Genomic DNA, 20,518 nt, shown 5'->3' on the forward strand with positions numbered 1-20,518 from the left:
GGAAGAGGTAAAGGAGAATGAGGATGTAATCCTTCTAATAACCCTGTGTGATGGGCATAATTATTCTGATTTGTAGATGAAGAAATTGAGATTTAGAGAGGTTAAATGACTTATGTGATATTTCAGGGCTGATCCATGGAGCCAGGATTTAAATCCAGGTCTCCATGCATCTGTGTTACTCTGGTTCTATACTGTCTCCTTAGATACTCCAAGTTAACGGAGAGCCTCTGCCTAGATCTCAAGGCCTCCAGCATGAGTGGTTTCTCTCCCACCACACGGACAGTTGGTTTTGAAAAGATTTGAATGATTATTTGTTCTTTACAAATGAATCAGAGTTCTGTCTTACACTTGGTAATACATTATAGATGTTAAGTCTATAAAACTGAGCAAATTAACTGATTTTAGGGTCAGCGTTATCAGACTGATAACTAAGTCTGATTCATTTAACATAATTTAACAGAATTGCAAATTAGCAGAACAACCTACACTTGGCTTAATTTTCTTAAACTGTATAGGAAAAGAATGTGCACACACACACACACACAGTCTTCCACTTGAAACAGGCATGAACTCAACCCTATAGGGAAAATGTCAGTTTAGGAGTCATCAGTGAACATCCTTGGCTGGATGCCATAGACCCTGACCTTAGGAAACTTATATTCTTGAAATGACCAGAAGAAATGTGCCTGGAGATATAAGTGAGGTTATTACTGTGAAGTTCTGAAAATGGCAAATAAGATGCATGTGTTTTATTTGGTAGATGGTGTGGAGTAACTGAAGGCCTTTGAGAATGAATTGTACAACTAGACCAACTAGTGAGAAGGCAGAATTTGCCATAACACGTGTTAGTGTTTTAGATCAGATTTCTAAGTTACTTCTTTCTCCCTTATTTCTTAAGTTTCTAAGTCCTTTTTTTAGTCATAAACCCCATCATATTGAAATAATCATGATGAAGATCCCCAACAATTTACTGAGGTTGTTTTCTTCAATGTCAGACATTTGGTTTACCGTTAAATCATGATGAACTCTTTATCTCTTCCTTCTTATATAAAGTTCTAAGCCTTTACCTGAACTTTTAAAGCCCTTTGGAGCCTGACCCAGCCTGTATTCAGGACTCATCTCTAACCACCTGTCACCTCACACATTGCTCTTATTGTGGTACATAAGTACACTGCCCACAGTATTTCCTCTGCCTGAAGCATCTTGACTTCCCCCTACTATGCTCATTAAAACCCAACTCATCCTTTAAATCCCCACTTAGACATCACTGTTTTTACAGCCATCCCTGCCTAACCCACATTTACTTCTTAGACAAAGTCAGTTGGCCCTTCCCATAATATTTTTCACTTTCTTTCATTTCTGGGTTTATCACAGTGTCACAAGTATTTTTGCTCTACTCATTGGCCAGACTGTAAGCACCATTAGGTCCTGCCTTATGCAGCTTTTTGTCCTCAGTACCTGATACGGTCCTTTCCATAGAAGTTTGGGCTCAGTAAATCTTTTTCTGAATGAAGAGGCAAACCAGCAAATGAATGAGATGGGATTGAACATAAGAATTTCATTAATATTAATTAATAGCTGCTTTGCATCCTTTGACTGCTGGAGATATGTGGTGGCACTGAGTTATGGTCTCCAATGCTCGGAATGTGAGAGAGCTTGCTTGAGCTCCAGGAGCTGTGGCACACGAGTCCCATGCTAACCAGGAGTCTCCACTCATTTCAGTATCAATATCCTGACCCAGAAACAGAGGAAAGCCCCTAAGGAGGGGAGAATGACATTCCAAAATTGCAAAACCAATGTTAAAATTAAGTAAGCAGCTGAAAAAGTTTTTGAATTTAACTATGTTTCATTTGGAATAAGTATATGTTTTCCACATAAGAAAAAAATAAGCCTAGAATTTTAATAGGTAAGAGATCTTTGATTTTGATTTTTTTTTAATCTGAGTCTGTATTTTGTTAGATGGAATTTATTTATGATTAAATTATATATGTCATAAGTATTTCCATGCTATTTGTTTTGTAACCATATATATGCTAACAATAATGAGCTGGATGCTCTCAAAATTTTTTTCTTGAGCAGGAAACTGCATGTTATCTGCAGCTTTATTCTAAGTGCAGCACATACTGAATGCTGCCCCGATTCCTTAGTTAGTCAAAACATCCTGAATATTTACAGCATTATAAGGAAACAATAAGCTTCCTTTTTCTCTTATGCATAAGAAATACCTTCATACAGCAGGACAGTTTAATGGTCATTTAAATTATAAAATGGGATAGTTTTCTCATTTTGTTTTATGCTAAGTATAAAAATGAAATTCTTAATTTGTTTTTATTTTATGTTTTCCATCAAGTTTTTAAAATGTCCAGGAAACAGCCCTCCTTTTTAACAAAGATTACTAAGAGATGTCATTTCTAGAAAAAGTAGACCCATACCTAATTTTTTTCTTTTTTCTTTTCTTTTCTTTTCTTTCTTTATTATTCAGTGAAATTAAGAAATTAATTACAATGTTAAAATGTAATGGAAGAAGACAATGAAGCATTTTTCATAGCACAACTTAATTACCCTTATATCATTTTATATCATTTTAATGTTCATGACATTATTAATACTTCATTTCCACGTTGCAGTGGAGGCAAGAAGAGTAACTGGCAGTCAACAATGAGTCCGTGATGATTGACAGGCTCTTTGCAACTCATTTCAACCCCATGGAGCCTACCAGGCTCCTCTATGGAATTCTCCAGGCAAGAATACTGGAGTACCATTCCCTTCTCCAGGAGATCTTCCCGACCCAGCGATCTAACCCATATCTCCTGTGTCTTCCTGCATTGCATGTAGATTCTTTACCTTCGGAGCCACCAGGGAAGCCCAATTGACAGGCAGCAGTGAACAGATTCTGTATCCAAGTTAATGTGCCAGCTATCGCTGTGCACACAGAACTAGCAGGGACCCTACATGGGTAACTCAGAAGTGCCAGTCAGCAACAAGCAAAGTTCAGAAAATGGAGAGTAAGCATTTAAAAGTCCTTAAGGTAATGTGACGTTGCCACAATATCCTAGTGGGTTTCCTTGAGCTTTACAGACATTTCAGTGCACAATATGCCATGGAGTATTCTCAAGAAAACATAATGTGAAAAATAAAAACATAAGAGAAAGTTGGAGGCAGTGGGTAATTAATTGCTAAATAATTCCTTAGCCAATAAATGCTGTAAATCCAAAAGAAAGGCCTGACTATCATAGTTAAAATTCTCTTGAAAGGGAGCACTGATAAGATACAGACCTTGAAAGATGGGTGGGAGCAGAGCAATTGGACTGTGCTGAGCAAAGAGAAAGGCCTGAGCAGCACTGCAGATGCTGAAAGTGAGTAGACGTGGGAGGCAGTGGGAAGAGTCGCCAGGGGAGGAGAGCTAAGTAAGAAAGTGGTTGAAGATGGGTTAAGATGAAGATTCTATTGCTGAGGCTCTTAACTGCCTTTCTAAGAAGTTTCAGCTTGATCCTGAGGACAGTGAGAGCCCATGAAGAATTGTGAGCAGCACAGAGACAAAAATCAGTGGGGGAAATCTCTTTAAGAGAAATGAGGAAGATCTTTAGAGAGTGATATATAGAGTGGTGATCAGGATATGCTGTCCCTGTGCAGCACTCTGTGTGATGATGGATGTTGATTGCCTGCGTTACATGCATGCATGCATTTGCAAATGCTTAAAGGATAACCCCAAACTCCTAAATATGTTTAACTAATAACACAGTAATCCAAGTCTATGCCCAACCAATAATGCTGAAAAAGCTGAAGTTGAACAGTTCTGTGAAGACCTACAAGACCTTCTAGAACTAACACCCCCAAAAGATGTCCTTTTCATTATAGAGGACTAGAATGTAAAAGAAGGAAGTCAAGAATTAATTACCTGGAGTAATGGGCAAATTTGGCCTTGGAATACAGAAGGGCAAATGCTAAGAGAGTTTGCCAAGAGAATGCACTAGTCATAGCAAACACTCTCCTCAAACAACACAAGAGAAGACTCTACACATGGACATCACCAGATGGTCAACACCAAAATCAGATTGATTATATTCTTTGCAGCCAAAGATGGAGAAGCTCTATACAGTCAGCAAAAACAAGATCAGGAGCTAATGTGGCTCAGATCATGAACTCCTTATTGTCAAATTCAGACTGAAATTGAAGAAAGTAGGGAAAACCACTAGACCATTAAGGTATGACCTAAATCAAATCCCTTATGATTATACAGTGGAAGTAACAAATAGATTCAAGGGATTAGATCTAATAGACAGAGTGTCTGCAGAACTATGGATGCAGGTTCGTGACATTGTACAGGAGGCAGTGATCAAGACCATCCCCAAGAAAAAGAAATGCAAAAAGGCAAAATGGTCTGAGGAGGCCTTACAAACAGCTCTGAAAAGAAGAGAAGTGAAAGACAAAGGAGAAAAGGAAAGATATACCCATTTGAATGCAGAGTTCCAAATAGCAAGGAGAGATAAGAAAGCCTTCCTCAGTGATCAATGCAAAGAAATAGATGAAAACAATAGAATGGGAAAGACTAGAGATACCAAGGGAACTTTTCATGCAAAGATGGGACAATAAAGGACAGAAATGGTATGGACCTAACAGAAGCAGAAGATAATAAGAAGAGGTGACAAGAATACACAGAACTGTGCAAAAAAGATATTCATGACGCAGATAATCATGATGGTGTGATCACTCACCTAGAGCCAGACATTCTGGAATGCGAAGTCAAGTGGGCATTAGGAAACATCACTACAAACAAAACTAGTGGAGGTGATGGAATTCCAGTTGAGCTATTTCAAATCCTGAAAGATGATGCTGTGAAAGTGCTGCACTCAATATGTCAGCAAATTTGGAAAACTCAGCAGTGGCCACAGGACTGGAAAAGGGCAGTTTTCATTCCAGTCCCAAAGAAAGGCAATGCCAAAGAATGCTCAAACTACCGCACAATTGCACTCATCTCACACGCTAGTAAAGTAATGCTCAAATTTCTCCAAGCCAGGCTTCAGCAATACGTGAACTGTGAACTTCCAGATGTTCAAGCTGGATTTAGAAAAGGCAGAGGAACCAGAGATCAAATTGCCAACATCCGCTGGGTCATCAAAAAAGCAAGAGAGTTCCAGAAAAATATCTACTTCTGCTTTATTGACTATGCCAAAGCCTTTGACTGTATGGATCACCACAAACTGTGGGAAATTCTTCAAGAGGTGGAAATACCAGAAAACTTGACCTGCCTTCTGAGAAATCTGTATGCAGGTCAAGAAACAACGGTTAGAACTGGACATGAAACAACAGACTGGTTCCAGATCAGGAAAGGAGTACGTCAAGGCTGTATATTGTCACCCTGCTTATTTAACTTCTTTGCATAATACATTATGAGAAATGCTGGACTGGATGAAGCACAAACTGGAATCAAGATTGCCAGGAGAAATATCAATACCCTCAGATATGCAGATGACACCTCCCTTATGGCAGAAAGTGAAGAAGAACTAAAGAGCCTCTTGATGCAAGTGAAAGAGGAGAGTGAAAAAGTTGGCTTAAAACTCAACATTCAGAAAACTAAGATCATGGCATCTGGTCCCATCACTTCATGAGAAATAGATGGGGAAACAGTGCAAACAGTGAGAACTTTATTTTTTTCTGGCTCCAAAATCACTGTAGATGGTGACTGCAGTCATGAAATTAAAAGACGCTTGCTCTTTGGAAGAAGAGCTATGACAGCTTATTAAAAAGCAGAGACATTACTTTGCCAGCAAAGGTCCATCTGGTCAAGGCTATGGCTTTTCCAGTAGTCATGTATGGATGTGAGAGTTGGACTCTATAAAGAAAGCTGAGTGCCGAAGAATAAATGCTTTTGAACTGTGGTGTTGTAGAAGACTCTTGAGAGTCCTTTGGACATCAAGATCCAACCAGTCCATCCTAAAGGAAATCAGTCCTGAATATTCATTGGAAGGACTGATGTTGAAGCTGAAACTCCAATACTTTGGCCACCTTATGCAAAAAACTGACTCATTTGAAAAGACCCTGATGCTGGGAAAGATTGAAGGTAGGAGGAGAAGGGGTTGACAGAGAATGAGATGGTTGGAAGGCATCACTGACTTAATGAACATGCATTTGAGTAAACTCCGGGAGTTGGTGATGGACAGGGAGGCCTGGTGTGCTGCAGTCCATGGAGTCGCAAAGAGTTTGACACGACTGAGTGGCTAAAATGAACTGAAAAGGGGTAGAGGAGACAGGGATGAAACCATATACTATATAGCATTTTAGGTTTAATCAGAAAAATCATATACAAGTGACTGGTGAGTCAGGGGGCGTAGTTTAAATTAAGAAAGAATGTCCTTGAAAGAGAAAGTTAGGTGATGAGGAAGAAAAATTCCACTGCTTTAAAGGAAGAAGTAAACCAAGGAGCCACAGTGGTTCTTTCTCATTCATTCTTCCTAGTTCTAGTTAGTCGTGTATGATGGCAACATGAAAGCAACATGCAAGCATTTTAGAAATAGCAAGAATCTGCAGAATTAGTCAAATGGAACTCAGATTGATGCCAGACCCTCAGAGAAGCAAGTGCGGGCCTGCAGAATCTGGATGAAGTCTGAGGCCGTGATTTTTTATCTATCGAACACATACTATCACTAGTCTTCTGACTTGAGCTCACCTCATCACGGCTTTCTGGTTAACCCCTTCATTTTTAATGAGCAAAGCTCACTCAATAGGAGATGTATTTTTTCAAGGTACAACCTCCCGCATCTTTTACCAAGTTTTCATGACATTGTATAATTAACTGTTAGTTCTTTTAAATCAAGTTTAGACTAAATGTCAAGCCAGGAAACAAACTCTGATAAGAGTACCATTATTTTGTTTCAAGGTAGATTTATATTTTAATCAGAGAAGATGGATTACTTCCTCTTTCTCAGTGTGGCTTTCAATAAGGCTTGATGTAAACCTTCTTCTGGGAGTATAGCGAGGGTGATAAGAGATTATTAGAGGAATAGACATGTTTTCATTACTTACGACCATATCAGTTCTGCAGTTAAACACATACCAAGCACTAGAAGAATTTGTTCTAATGATGTTATAAACAGGCTTCATCTTTCTTTGCCCCTAATAATTCCATATTTCAAGGGATGGCATGTCTTGACAACTCGTAGTTGTATGGGATGTTCCTTTTTATTCTTCCATATGGCACATTTTCAGCAGAGTACTTTCTAAGGACCATGCAGTTTAGAGATACAAACGAAATAACCCATCTGTCAGGCACTGTTTTCCTTTTGTAATGTATTTTTGGAGAGATCTTAACTATGAGATATCACACTACACGGTGTCTGTATCTCATTTTCATGTTTTGATGCAAAGGATTGAAAGTAGATTGTTTATGTCTCCAACGTTATTGCTATTGTCCAGTTGTTAAGTCATGTCCCACTTTGTGACCCCATGAACTGCAGCATGCAAGGCTTCCCTGTCCTTCACCATCTCCCTGAATTTGCTCAAACTCTTGCCCATTGAGTCAGTGATGCCATCCAATCATCTCATCCTCCATCGCCCCCCTTCTCCTCTTGCCCTCAGTCTTTCCCAGCATCAGGGCCTTTTCCAGCGAGTCAGTTCTTCGCATAATGTGGCCAAAGTGTTGAGCTTCAAATTCAGCATCATCCTTCCAATGACTGTTAGGGTTGATTTCCTTTAGGGTTGACTGGTTTGATCTCCTTGAAGAGACTAATTGTAGAATTTATGAAAATTAGTTATGATTTACTTGCCAGTCCCCTCTTGCTGTCCCTCAGTCCTTTCAGCAGTGACATGGTTTCCTCCAGCATATCTTATAGGACTGATGAAAGGTTTTCAAACTACAGGAGTTAATTATAGTTAACTAATTATAGTTAATTAACTATAGTAGTTAATTATGTTTAATGAATTTGAAGACCTCCTCTTTAACATCAAAAATGTTTTCAGATCCATACATGATGATAACCCAATATCTTTGAGAAAAATACATAATGAAACAAACTACTGAATATTCAATAATAATTTTAAATGAATTTGTATTTTACTAGTCAAAATGGAATATAAATTAGTGGGAAATGTAGTAGTGTCTGTATATTATGAGGCATTTTTATTTGCATTGCAGTGTTCAGTATAAGTACACATTTGTGGAGCTCTCACAATGTCCTTGAAGACTTCCAAATTCTGAAACTAATACAGATTCCTGTTCAGCTCCTACTCATTTTTTTTTTTTTTAACATATTACCTTATTTCCAGTGTGTTGGTGAATTTGACACATGAGTGGTTTAGAAGTGTCAGGGTCTCCCCTGATTTGAAAATCTTCTATGTGGACTTGAGTTTTGTGTTTTCTCGTTGGATAGCTATATCCATTAGATCAAACTTGTTAACTGTTCTGTTCAAATTTTTCCTAGAACTACTAGATTTTATCTACTGTGTCTATCAGTTAGTTACAGAGTTGTATAAATGTTCCACCTTGGTAGTAGATTTCTCAGTTTCTCCATGTGGCCTTTTAAGTTTTTGCTTTAATGTTTTGATGCTATGTTATAAGGTAATGACTGTTTAAAAGTCATATTTTAAAAGTTATATTTTCATAGTGAATTGAACCTTTTTTGAAATGTATTGACTAAAGTTTTCTTTCTTTTCCTCATGATACGTTTCTAAATATTTTTGATATGTTTTATCTAATGTCTTTTTCCACCACATTTTGTAAATTGGAGAGGAAGATTTAAATATATGCTATTTGGATATTTTTTCTCTCAATCTTTCTGCTTCCTTTTGTTTTAAATATGTTTCTTTAAACAGCCTAACTCTAAATTTGGGGGGACATGGTCTCAAAATCTTTATCTTTTAAATTGATATTTAAATTCATTCGTGTTTATTACAGTAACTGATGCATTTGTTTTATTTCTATTATAATTATTTTTTGATTCTCATTTATTGTGTTTTTCCTGTACTTTCTCTTTTTTGTTATTTTCTGTTTCTTGCTCTCTTTTTTAGATTTATTTTGGCTTTTGTCCCTTCCACAGCCCATTCTTTTTCATCTGTTGTTTAGAAATACAAAATTTATTTCTGTGGTTTTAGTGATTATCCTGGCTGCTTGAGGATACATATATAATAACTTAAAGCCTAAAATTGTCTGTATTTTTACCCATATAAACAGTAAAAGAATATTAGAATGGTTACACTTTGATCTCCCCCTTCCAAGGTAAAAAAGTCCAACCAATTTCCACTCCCCATTTGCAACAGATTAATCATTATTATTATTGTTTGATATTTTATTACTTGTCCATGTATCTTAACAGTGTTTTCCCTCTTTATTTATTCATATATTTCAGACCTTCCACTGGAATTGTTTTCCCTTTTACCTAAAACACCTCTTCTAAAATTTACTTTGGCAAGAACCTTTTTGTAGAAAATTCAGTTTATATTTTCCTGAAAATGGCCTTAATTTATTTCCCTCTGGAAGATGGTTTCTTGGGGTACAGAATTTTAGATTGACAGTTATTTTATCTCAGCATACAGAAGATAATATTCTGTTGTGTTCTAGCATCCACTGGTGCTATTAAGAAGTCAGTGATTGATATAAATATAATTCCTTAGCAGGTACTCTTTTTTTTCTCGCTATTTTTAAGATCTTCACCTTTTCTTTGTTGTTCTGCAGTTTCAGAGTGATGTGGTGCTAACTCTGGATTTCTTTTTAGTTTTCCCACTTTGGATTTATTGGACTACCTAGATCTGAACTTATCTTGCAACATCATTAGAAAGTTGTAAACTAGTATCTGTTCACTATGGCCTCTGCCCCTATTGTCTGCTTTTGACACTTTCTAATACTCTTATTCGTCTTATTAGATGTAAATTACCTTTTCACACTCACCCCCATAGTTCTTAACCTCTTTCCAAGATTTTCCATCTCTTTGACTCTGAACTACACAACCATGATATATTCAGCTATTTTTTCCAGCTCAGGAATTCTCTCTTCATCTATGTGTAGTTAATTAGTTCAGTTGCTCAGTCATGTCCAATTCTTTGCAACCCCGTGGACTGCAGCACACCAGGCTTCCCTGTCCATCACTAACTCCTGGAGCTTACTCAAACTCATGTCCATTAACTGTGCTATGTGCAGTACACTGCTTAATATAGTCACTGTGTTATTTCAGTTATGATTGTTTTATTTACAGACATTTCATTGAATGTTTTTAAGTCTGTTCTTTCATTGTTTGTGGACTTGTTTTCTCTGTTCACATTTTTAGTTTTTTAATTGCTTAAATGGATTAAAGGTTATTTAGTTATTAGTATATAATGAATTATCGTTAATTAAAAACAATTAATGATTTTTCAAAATTGATCTGACCATTCCAGTATCTGAAACCTGCTATTTATTCAGCTAACTTTTGCTCATTGAGCCTTGTTTCTCTGTGTGTCATTTATTTACCTACTTCTTCAGTGACTTTACTGTTAGCTACTCCTTTTTTCCTGGAACTTTATATGTGGAAATTCTTTGAGACCTGTGTCAGTATTAAGTCCTCAGTTGTGTTGGTTTTTGTGAGGTACTTTGAATATCCCTACCTGGAGACCTCTTTATGTAATATTCCTCCTTTGAAATTTTCAGAACACAAACCTAATATTTTGACAACAGAGCCATCTATGTGAGAAAGAGCTTGTGGTTTCACATTCTTAGGAAGAGTTTTTTTTTTTTCCCCTCCATCCAGCACGAAGGTAGAAAACAGGCAAGTCTCTTAGCTGCTTTTCTCTGCATTAGCCATATAACAAGGATATAGCTGCTTGGGACCCCTACTTTATGAGGGAGAGTCCTGTTTCATTTTGTATTAGAGAGGTGAATCTGGGCTTTTATCTCTTAGGTTCTGGCCCCTGTAAAACTATCAAGAGTTGAAAACCAGAGTCTCCAGAGTTTACAGAAGCCCAAAAGCTGAAACCTAGGTGTGCACTTAACCTCCAAAGATTCTTGTTTTCATTTCATTTTGAGACTCAGTTTTCCCCCTTTTTCATGTCAGTGAGATGATTTTTTTAAAGTAGTTTTTCATATTTTATCAAGAATGTGTCCATGGGGAGGGATACTCAGGGTATCTAATACATCATTCTGCTGGAAACAGAGCATATATTGCTTTGTTTAATCCTTCCATTAACCCTATTTCATGAATAAGAAGTAGGTAGATATGGTTACAGAATAAAACAATTAACAATATTTTGATGTAAACCTAGGTATTCTGACTCAAGGCCATGACTCTTTTCTTTTTCTTCCCAAATCTTATGGTTCATCTCCTCCTCAGAGATCCTTGAAGAGACAAATATGTTCAGCATACTGTGTAGCACTGAATGTATTTTGTAACAATGGTTACTGTGAAGAGTTTAGAAGTTCCGTATCTTAATTTTCATCCTATTCATGAGGAGTAAATCAAGTAAATTTAAGAATATAATACTTTAGGTTTCTGGAATGAATATTCTAAAAACGATTTTCCTGGATCATTCTTGGGAGTCAAAATCTACCTATGAAATTATTCCCAATGACAGACAGCCTGTCCACACCCAACTGGTGACCCAGCAATCCCACTGCTGGGCATACACACCAAGGAAACCAGAATTGAAAGAGACATGTGTACCCCAGTGTTCATCACAGCACTGTTTACAATAGCCAGGACATGGAAGCAACCTAGATGTCCATCAGCAGATGAATGGATAAGAAAGCTGTGGTACATATACACAATGGAGTATTACTCAGCCATTAAAAAGAATGCATTTGAATCAGTTCTAATGAGGTGGCTGAAACTGGAGCCTATTATACAGAGTGAAGTAAGTCAGAAAGAAAAACACCAATACAGTATACTAATGCATATATCTGGAATTTAGGAAGATGGTAACAATGACCCTATATGTGAGTCAGCAAAAGAGACATAGATGTAAAGAACAGACTTTTGGACTCTGTGGGAGAAGGCGAGGGTGGGATGACTTGAGAGAATAGCATTGAAACATGTATACTATCATATGTGAAACAGATTACCAGTCCAGGTTCATTCCATGAGACAAGGTGCTCAGGGCTGGTGCACTGGGATGACCCTGAGAGATGGAATGGGGAGGGAGTTGGGAGGGGGGTTCAGGATGGGGAACAGATGTACACTCATGGCTGATTCATGTCAATGTATGGCAAAAACCACTACAATATTGTAAAGTAATTAACCTCCAATTAAAATAAATAAATTTTAAAAAAATCATGACATTTATAAAGTGTCTGCAGTGCCTTTAAGTAAGCCTGCATGAGTCGAATTATGTACTTTCTCTTGGTCATACTGGGTTTCTTTTGGGGACTGATAGGCATTCTGATTCTTACATGGAATAATACCTAACTAAAGCCAATTGTTTTATTTAACAATAGTGTGGAAGCAACCTGAGGTAAGCTTTGGACCATTTAAGAAAATAATATATTTATTTTTAAACTCAGTGTCTAGTGTAAAAATATTAGACCTTCCCTATTAATAGCATTATTTATAGTTAACAGTTTCATCTGCATCAATGACATGTAGCTCCTGATGGTTGTGGTGTGTGTTTCCTCTTGTGGTCATGGACAGAACTTCTTGGAAGCACCTTGTTAAAAGTTAAATAATATGCAGTGAAACTGGACTCACTCTTTTTGGCGCTTCAAATAAAATCAGAAAGTACTTCCCTCGTGGGTTTTGGGGCTGTACGTGCCCTTGCCCTCTGTACAAGAGCTCAGAATCTTCCACCTCCCTTCTGCCTTCTCTTTAGCCGTCACGTTGACTCCTCGTTTTTCACGCACGTGAAACACATCTTCTTCTTTCTCTTTGAACTTCTCTTCTTCCAGGTTACTTGTGTGGCTCATGCTCTCCCCTTATTAAAGTCTGCTCAGATGCCACTGCCTCAAAGGAGCTGTTTTTGATCAGTCTTTCTAAAATAGTACCTGCGATAGTTTTGTATTGCTGTGTAATAAATAACAGACAATTTCTGTAGTGAACAACAGTATGCATCTGCAGGTCTGCTGGGTGACTGATTGACTAGTCTAGGCTGAGATGGGTCTGTCGCTTTCCCTCATTTGAGCTCTGTGTCTGTCTGGGTGTGGCTTCTTACTGCATACTTACTGCATACTTACTTCTTACTTCTTACTTACAGCTCCTAGCTGCTTCATGCCTCTCTTTTTTGTACACCTAGGGTATGGCATGGCACAGGTGCTCAGTGAGTATTTGCTTGTAAATAGACAAAAGCATGAATAAATGTGATAGAAATGGAAAGAATGAGATGTAATAGAAATTAAGTAAAATAATCCCCTTAACTTAGCATCTCCTAACGTGTACAGTAAATGATGTGAGGACTCAGGATAATTCTGTCATGTCTTCTATTTTCTTTTCCCATGTTTAGATCAGAGAACAGGCACGTGTTTCTCGGGCCTGGTGAACGGTCGCTGTGCACAAGAGCTTCCGGGCAGGATGACCAGAATGCAGTGCTGCTGTGAGCCCGGCCGCTGCTGGGGCATCGGAACCATTCCTGAAGCCTGTCCTGTCAGAGGCTCTGGTGAGCTGTTGGCTGCTCGTGTGCTCAGGACACACAGTGGCAGGAAAATTAGTAACAATAATGTGCTTTGGTGTTTTCCTTAAAGACAGATCATCTTTGCATTCCTTTTAGTATCTTCAATATGACTTGGGTGATTTTTGTGGGGGTTAGGGTGATATTGTTTATTGGAATCAGTCTTCATTCTATTCTTTTTGTTAATATTAGGAAAAAACCCTAACCACTGATCATGTATTAACTTTAAGCAAGAATTTTAATAATTATTTTAAATGTCGGTGTTTAAGTTCAGTTTTAAAACCTAATCTTCCATTTGAAGCTGGAGTAACAAAGTTTGGTCTTCATTTATTTTATTTTAGGCATACCCTCAGCTTATTGTGCTCCAGTCCTTAAGAGATATTTCCTCCCTTTTCTAATGACCTTGAAAATTCAGAATACACTGAATTTTGTATTCAGAATTCACTGTCATTCACTTTGCTATATTAACTGCTGTGTAGCTGAGGCTATACCAGAAAATTGCTCTAAGATGAACAAGAAGTAGTTCCTCTTGTTAATATAACATGCATAGTAAAGTGTAGTGTTCATCACATAAAAGTACATTGATAATGTGTTATTATATTGCCTCCATGTTATAAGTATGAAAAATAATTCAGCTTTTTGAAATATGCTTATAAACATACATATCTGTATGTTCTGTTATGGAGGAAAAAAAATAAAGGCCTTTCTTTCTAAATTTCTAATCCTTGAAATTCCAAAATTGAGTAGTAAAATTTTTTAAAAACCAGAGGTAAAGCATAGTGTGTAATTTTGGAAACCCATCATCCTAGTCATATTAATACTCAAACAATTACTTGAGTTAAACAGTTTTCATTTTTTCTTATATGGTGCCCTAATTCTGAGAACAGTTAAGAAAATAAGGCAATTATACATTTTTCTCTCAACTTTGGTACTTGGACAAACAATTAACAGATTTAAAAGTGTACTAAATGCTGTATTCTGTTAAGAGTCCACACTGGAAAAAAATTATTCTAAATTATATTAATCCGTTAAAAAAAGAAAAGAGGGAAAATGTGTAGGTATGATACTGATGGAGATTTAAGTAAAACCAAATATAGAATGAATTACTTAAAGGTTTAGTATCCATCTATTCAAGTGAATTTCTTGCAGATGCAAGTTATATCTGGAATTTTATGAGTTGCACTTAGAGACATAAAATCAAAGAATATGTATAGACAGTTCTTTGGGTATGCAACTCAGTTAAAACATGGCTTATAGATTTCCATTTTTTCCTGAAGCACCTGTATTTTTCCTGCTACTGCTAGCATTGAAAACATTTATCAAGCTAATAACTGACTTACTCATATCATGAAGCATAGATAACATAAAATGATTATCACAACACACAAATTACCTTTATTATGCAGAAATATATCCATTTGTGTTTAACTGAACTTTCTTCTCTTTTAGAGGAATATCGCAGACTTTGCTTGGATGGACTTCCAATAGGAGGGATTCCAGGGAGTGCTGGTTCCAGACCTGGAAGCGCTGGGGGGAATGGCTTTGCCCCAAGTGGCAATGGCAATGGCTATGGCCCCGGAGGAGCAGGCTTCATCCCCATTCCTGGAGGCAACGGCTTTTCTCCTGGCGTTGGGGGAGCTGGTGTAGGGGCCGGGGGGCAGGGGCCCATCATCACGGGACTAAGTGAGTGTTCACTTTATGTGTAGACTCTTTAGCTTTCCCCCTTTAAAGATATTATAATATCTAATCCTTTTTCCCAAAAGGTGTGTGTGTGTGTGTGTGCAGAAACCTACTTCGAGGTCTAAAGCATAATACAGTAAAACAGTCTTAGTAAAGTGTTATTTTTATGTTCCATAAACTTTCTAAGTTGGAGAAAAGACTGAGTGACCCAGGTTCTCTTTGAAAATAGAGGTGAGAGTGGGGTAATATTCCAAGACCAGATGATGCCATTAAAGAGCATTCTTTTTGATTCCAGTGTATTTCATTTGGCTGCTTGTAGCTGTCTCAATCATACACTCCTTGAATTATTTTCCAGAACCATTTCTCAACTGAAATAAGTTGAATATGTCTTGCTTGTGCCTAAACAAATATTATAATGAAATATCTTTTCTTTTCCTCGCCCTCTTTTGTTGAATAACTTGAGAAATTGAGAACTGTGGGCTTCTAGCCAGAATTGGCATTGGCGTGCTTGACATTTAAGTTCATTCTTTTTTAAAATAACTGCTCTTGCTAATAATATTTAATGATGTCTTACAGTGTTATGTTTGTTCTTTTTGGCATATTGCCTGTTTACTATATCTGGATATTCAGCATGCTTACCCAAAAAAAAAAAAAAGTGGGAAGCATTCAAATGTACAGTAGAACATTCCTGACACTTTAAAAAGACGACATTATGGGCAAAGTTTCCAGATATATAACTTAACAAACACAAGTTATAACCATGTGTCTCAAGAATAGTTTTTACATTCCAACATTAAAGTTTTAATAAAATACAGAATAATGTGGGCTTTTGATATGTAAAACTAAATAATGTACTTAAACATCCTTTTGAAAATCGACTTTAAAGAAAGTAATCCATGTTGGAGTGATGGAATATCATTTGTGCTCTGATTTTTCACAGCTATTCTGAACCAGACAATAGATATCTGTAAGCACCATGCTAATCTCTGTTTAAATGGACGCTGCATACCTACTGTCTCTAGTTACCGATGTGAATGCAACATGGGTTATAAGCAGGATGCAAATGGGGATTGCATAGGTAAGTTCACGAGTCCTTCATTCTTCTTAGTTTTTTAAATAGCTTTTAGACTACAGGAACAAGTAGGGCTGAATATGATGTTGAAGTAAAGCTAATTTCCAAGTTGTCTTTCTTATGTGTTTATGTTTCCATGTGCTTCTTTAACCTACTGCTGAGCCGGACTATTTCAAGAATCCCCTGCCTGGGACTTCCCTGGCTGTCCAGTGGTTAAGACTGCATGCTTCCACTGCAGGGGGTGCAGGTTCTATCCCCTGGTCCAACATCCTACATACTGCATGACATGGCCAGAAAGAAAAAGAAAAAAGAATCCCCTGTCCTTTCTGGTTCTAAATGTTATGATTTCTGTCTCTGCCCCTCCCTTTTCTTCCTTCTTCACTGAGAAACACTGGATATATGGTGACATCATGAACATGAGCTGTAAGACAGAGATTGGGAAGAAGTGGTTGATGAATCTCTTTGGGGCATGTTGAATTTTAGGTGTCTTGGGTATTGACCTGTAGAGGGGTAAAGGTAAGAGGAGTGTTCAGGACTTGAGTTAAAATTTTAGGAGTCAGCAACATACAGGTGATTATTGCAGCCAGGCTGAAAAACAGAGTTAAAAGATAGCAGGAGTAGTACAGCTAGAACCCTGGGGACTAGCAACATTAGTAATAATGTTGGTGAGATGGCAAAATAATCTAGAAAATATGTATCACGGAAGCCTTGAAAAGGTGTGCTTTCAAGAGAAAAGGCGTGTTAAGTACAGCCAAAAAATGAAATACAAAGAGGACAAAAAAACACTGCTGTATTTGGCAATGAAGAGAGTTTTGATGATCTTTTAAGGACAGTTTTAGGACCATGGGGCTTCCCTTGTGACTCAGCTGGTAAAAAATCTGCCTGCAATGCCAGAGATCTGGGTTGGATCCCTGGGTTGGGAAGATCCCTTGGAGAGGGGAAAGGCTACCCACTCCAGTATTTTGGCCTGGAGAATTCCAGGGACTGTATAGTCCTTGGTGTTGCAAAGAATCAGACACGACCTGCAGCACTGTCTTCTGAAGCTGATCTGGCCTGGTGTGCACCCATTAGTCATGCCTGATATGCTTACTAACACTCTCAACTCTGTCTTTTCTCATTTTTGCTTCATTCTTTTGGCTCAACCAGAAGCTTAAATGTGAGTCTCAATGGAGGCATCTTTGGATGAATTGAAAAAGTATTTACTCCTGTTTTTCTTCGTTGTTTTTAATTTTATTTGCTCTGAGTGTTTTTCCCCCCTCTGTTACCAGAGAAAGTTTAATTGCTTTCAGTCTAGTTGTTGATATTAATGAAGTTGGTGAGTTTGGTAGAGTACAGTTCCTCTTTTAAGAATATCTGTGAAAGAAGCAATCTGTTTACAAAAATGGTAAAACTGTGAATTGATTTCATTGTTGTGCTCACCAATTTAGCTGAAATTGTATATGTTAATGGCTTCTCTGTGTCTATGAAAGGACAAATCATTATGCCCTAACCAGTCAGCCAGGCTTTTAATTCACCGGCATTCAAAATAATACTTAGTGGGCATTGCTTTTTCTAACACAAACATGATTTCTCTAGGATTTAACTAATCCTTGCTGTCCACTTTGTCATTCAGTTGCACAGTCCTTGAATTCTGTGATAAATTTGCATTTGATCAAGACTTAGAGAATTTAAAGAGAGAGCAGTGACGTTTCTCACCTTTAGGATCAGAATCAGTATTTCCATAAAACTTCATTTTATACAAAAAAATCCCTGTGCCAATTTTAAGATCCTAGAGAAACCAGCAACTACTGAATATAATAAACTTTTTTTAAACCTAATTTCCATTTTTACACTATCCCGTGTTTTTTGCTTCAAGATATTATCCAAGCCTTAATACAAAGTTACATATATAGTTGAGTTCACAAAAAATAGTTAACAAAAAATTCCATAATTTATCTGTCTTTTTAAAAACTAATAGAGTGACAACATATAATATAAATATATATCTTTTAAAAATCTTTTAATTAATCTTCTAACTCTGTAGTAAGCCTTAAAGAGGCTATTAACTTGCCCAGATTACTTAGATAATAAACATTTTCTAGCCTCTGGGAACTCATGGCTATGTCTTCCCCAAGCTCATACTTTTGATCATTGTACATTATTCAAATTGAAAGACCATTATTTCTTGGTTAAACCAAATTCTCTTGTATTCTCCAATAGGTGATATTTTTGTAACTCTCCAGATGGGCCTCTGTAGTTGAAGAAAGGAATTTTTATTCCTTTATAAATACTCTGCTATTTAGACTATTAGCACTGACTGGCCTTCTCTCAAATTTGGGAGGCCTAAATGTATTTTAAACAAACATTTCTAGAAATGGAGTGAAGTCTGTAATGGTTTCTTTTGCTGCTCACAGATGTTGATGAATGCACATCAAATCCCTGCACTAATGGAGATTGTGTTAACACACCTGGATCCTATTATTGTAAATGTCACGCCGGATTCCAGCGGACTCCTACCAAGCAAGCATGCATTGGTAAGGCAGCTTGCTTTCACATATGAAAATGTTCCACGAAATATAGTGACCCAGGCTGTTGAGGTTAAAAGTGAATTTATTCAAGAAAGACATGGAATGAAATAAGTGCTGTTACATTATTACAGATTGACTGCATGTTACCCTCAAAGTGCTCTCTTCAAACATAAATACTTTTTTGCATGTGTAACACAGGCAGTGTGGTATCTGGTGTCACAAAAAAAAACCCTGGTATATCTTCCTTCCCTAGATTACAGCTTCCTTTCTCCAAGTAAGATCAGTAGTATTACTGCTCTCTGATTAACGGAGTTTAAGATTTATTGTTGTTCTCAGCTACTGTTTTCTTTGAACCTCAAACGTAGTCCAATACCACATCATGACTGCTCTTAATGCAGTTTCATTGCTATACCCACCAGCATCGTCCAAATGCTCTACCTCACTGCTGATTCATCCCAGAATTCTTTTAGAAGATAATCCTTCTTTTCCTTTTTTCATTTCCTATTCATCCACTGGCAGTTGCTTGAATCACTTTATTCCAGCAGTTTTTGTCATGTTGCTCTTAATCGAGATATTCTTTAGTTATTCCATTCTTATTCAGCTCCTTGCTTTGTCTTTTTTAAAATTAATTTTTGATGGACTATAGTTGATTTTCAATGTTGTGTTAGTTTCAGTGTACAGCAAAGTGATTTAGTTATACTTTTACATATATCTGGATTTCCCTGGTGGCTCAGTGGTAAAGAATCCACCTGCGGTGCAGGAGACACAGGTTTGATTCCTGGGTCAGGAAGATCCCCTGGGGAAGGAATTGGGAACCCACTCTAATGTTCTTGCCTGGAAAATCCCATGAACAGAGGAGCCTGGCGGACTAGTCTATGGGTCACAAGAGTTGTACACCACTTAGTGACTAAACCAGCACCACCACCCATATAGCCACCCTTTTTAGATTCTGTTCTCATATAGGTCATTACAGAGTATTGAGTAGAGTTCCCTGTGCTATACTATATGTCCTTGAAGTGAAGTAATGTGAAGTGAAAGTTGCTCAGTTGTGTCTGGTTCTTTGCGACCCCATGGACTGTAACCTGCCAGGCTCCTCTGTCCATGGAATTCTCTGGGCAAGAATACTGGAGTGAGTAGCTGTTCCCTTCTCCAGGAGATCTCCTCGACCCAGGAATCGAACCAGGGTCTCCTGCATTGCAGGCAGATTCTTTACCAGCTGAGCTACCAGAGAAGCCCACAATAGGTCCTTGAGTTTTTTGTTTTATATATAGTAGAGTGTATATGTCAATTCCAGTCTCCCAATTTATACCTCCCCACCTCACCCCATTGGTCACCATAAGTTTGTTTTCTGTGTCTGTTTTGTAAATAAGTTCTTTTGTGCCATTTTTTTTAGATTCCACATATAAGCAGTTTCACTTGCTCTGACTTTTAAGGTCTTCAACCACTGTGTCAGAAGCAGCTACATTCCAGCTGCACTGTCCATCCTCTTCTACATTCACTGTACACCCCATTTCATTTTTCTTTTTCTTCCCTCCTTCAGCTATTATAAGTCAGGGCTGTAGAACTGCTTACACCTACCTATCCAATAAAAAAAACTGGTGAGAGATGAACATTTTTCTAAAGAAGCACCATGACCTGGATATTACATGGATTGTCTTATTGCTTTTGTGATTTTAAAAGACTAATATTGTTCATTTCCCCA

At 37.4% G+C, this 20,518-nt stretch overlaps 1 protein-coding gene across 2 annotated transcripts in view; it reads left to right on the forward strand.

The window, feature by feature from the left end:
- FBN2 (fibrillin 2) overlaps positions 1–20,518 on the forward strand; it is a 222,825-nt gene that overhangs the window by 104,529 nt on the left and 97,778 nt on the right. For both annotated transcript variants that reach the window (XM_061422898.1, XM_061422899.1), the window contains exons 9-12: positions 13,393–13,545; positions 15,007–15,240; positions 16,178–16,315; positions 18,703–18,822. In XM_061422898.1, coding sequence (XP_061278882.1) covers positions 13,393–13,545; positions 15,007–15,240; positions 16,178–16,315; positions 18,703–18,822 — 645 coding nt within the window. The remainder of the gene's footprint in view (positions 1–13,392; positions 13,546–15,006; positions 15,241–16,177; positions 16,316–18,702; positions 18,823–20,518) is intronic.

This window comes from Bos javanicus, chromosome 7 (assembly GCF_032452875.1).
Source record: "Bos javanicus breed banteng chromosome 7, ARS-OSU_banteng_1.0, whole genome shotgun sequence".
Taxonomy (NCBI): domain Eukaryota; kingdom Metazoa; phylum Chordata; class Mammalia; order Artiodactyla; family Bovidae; genus Bos; species Bos javanicus.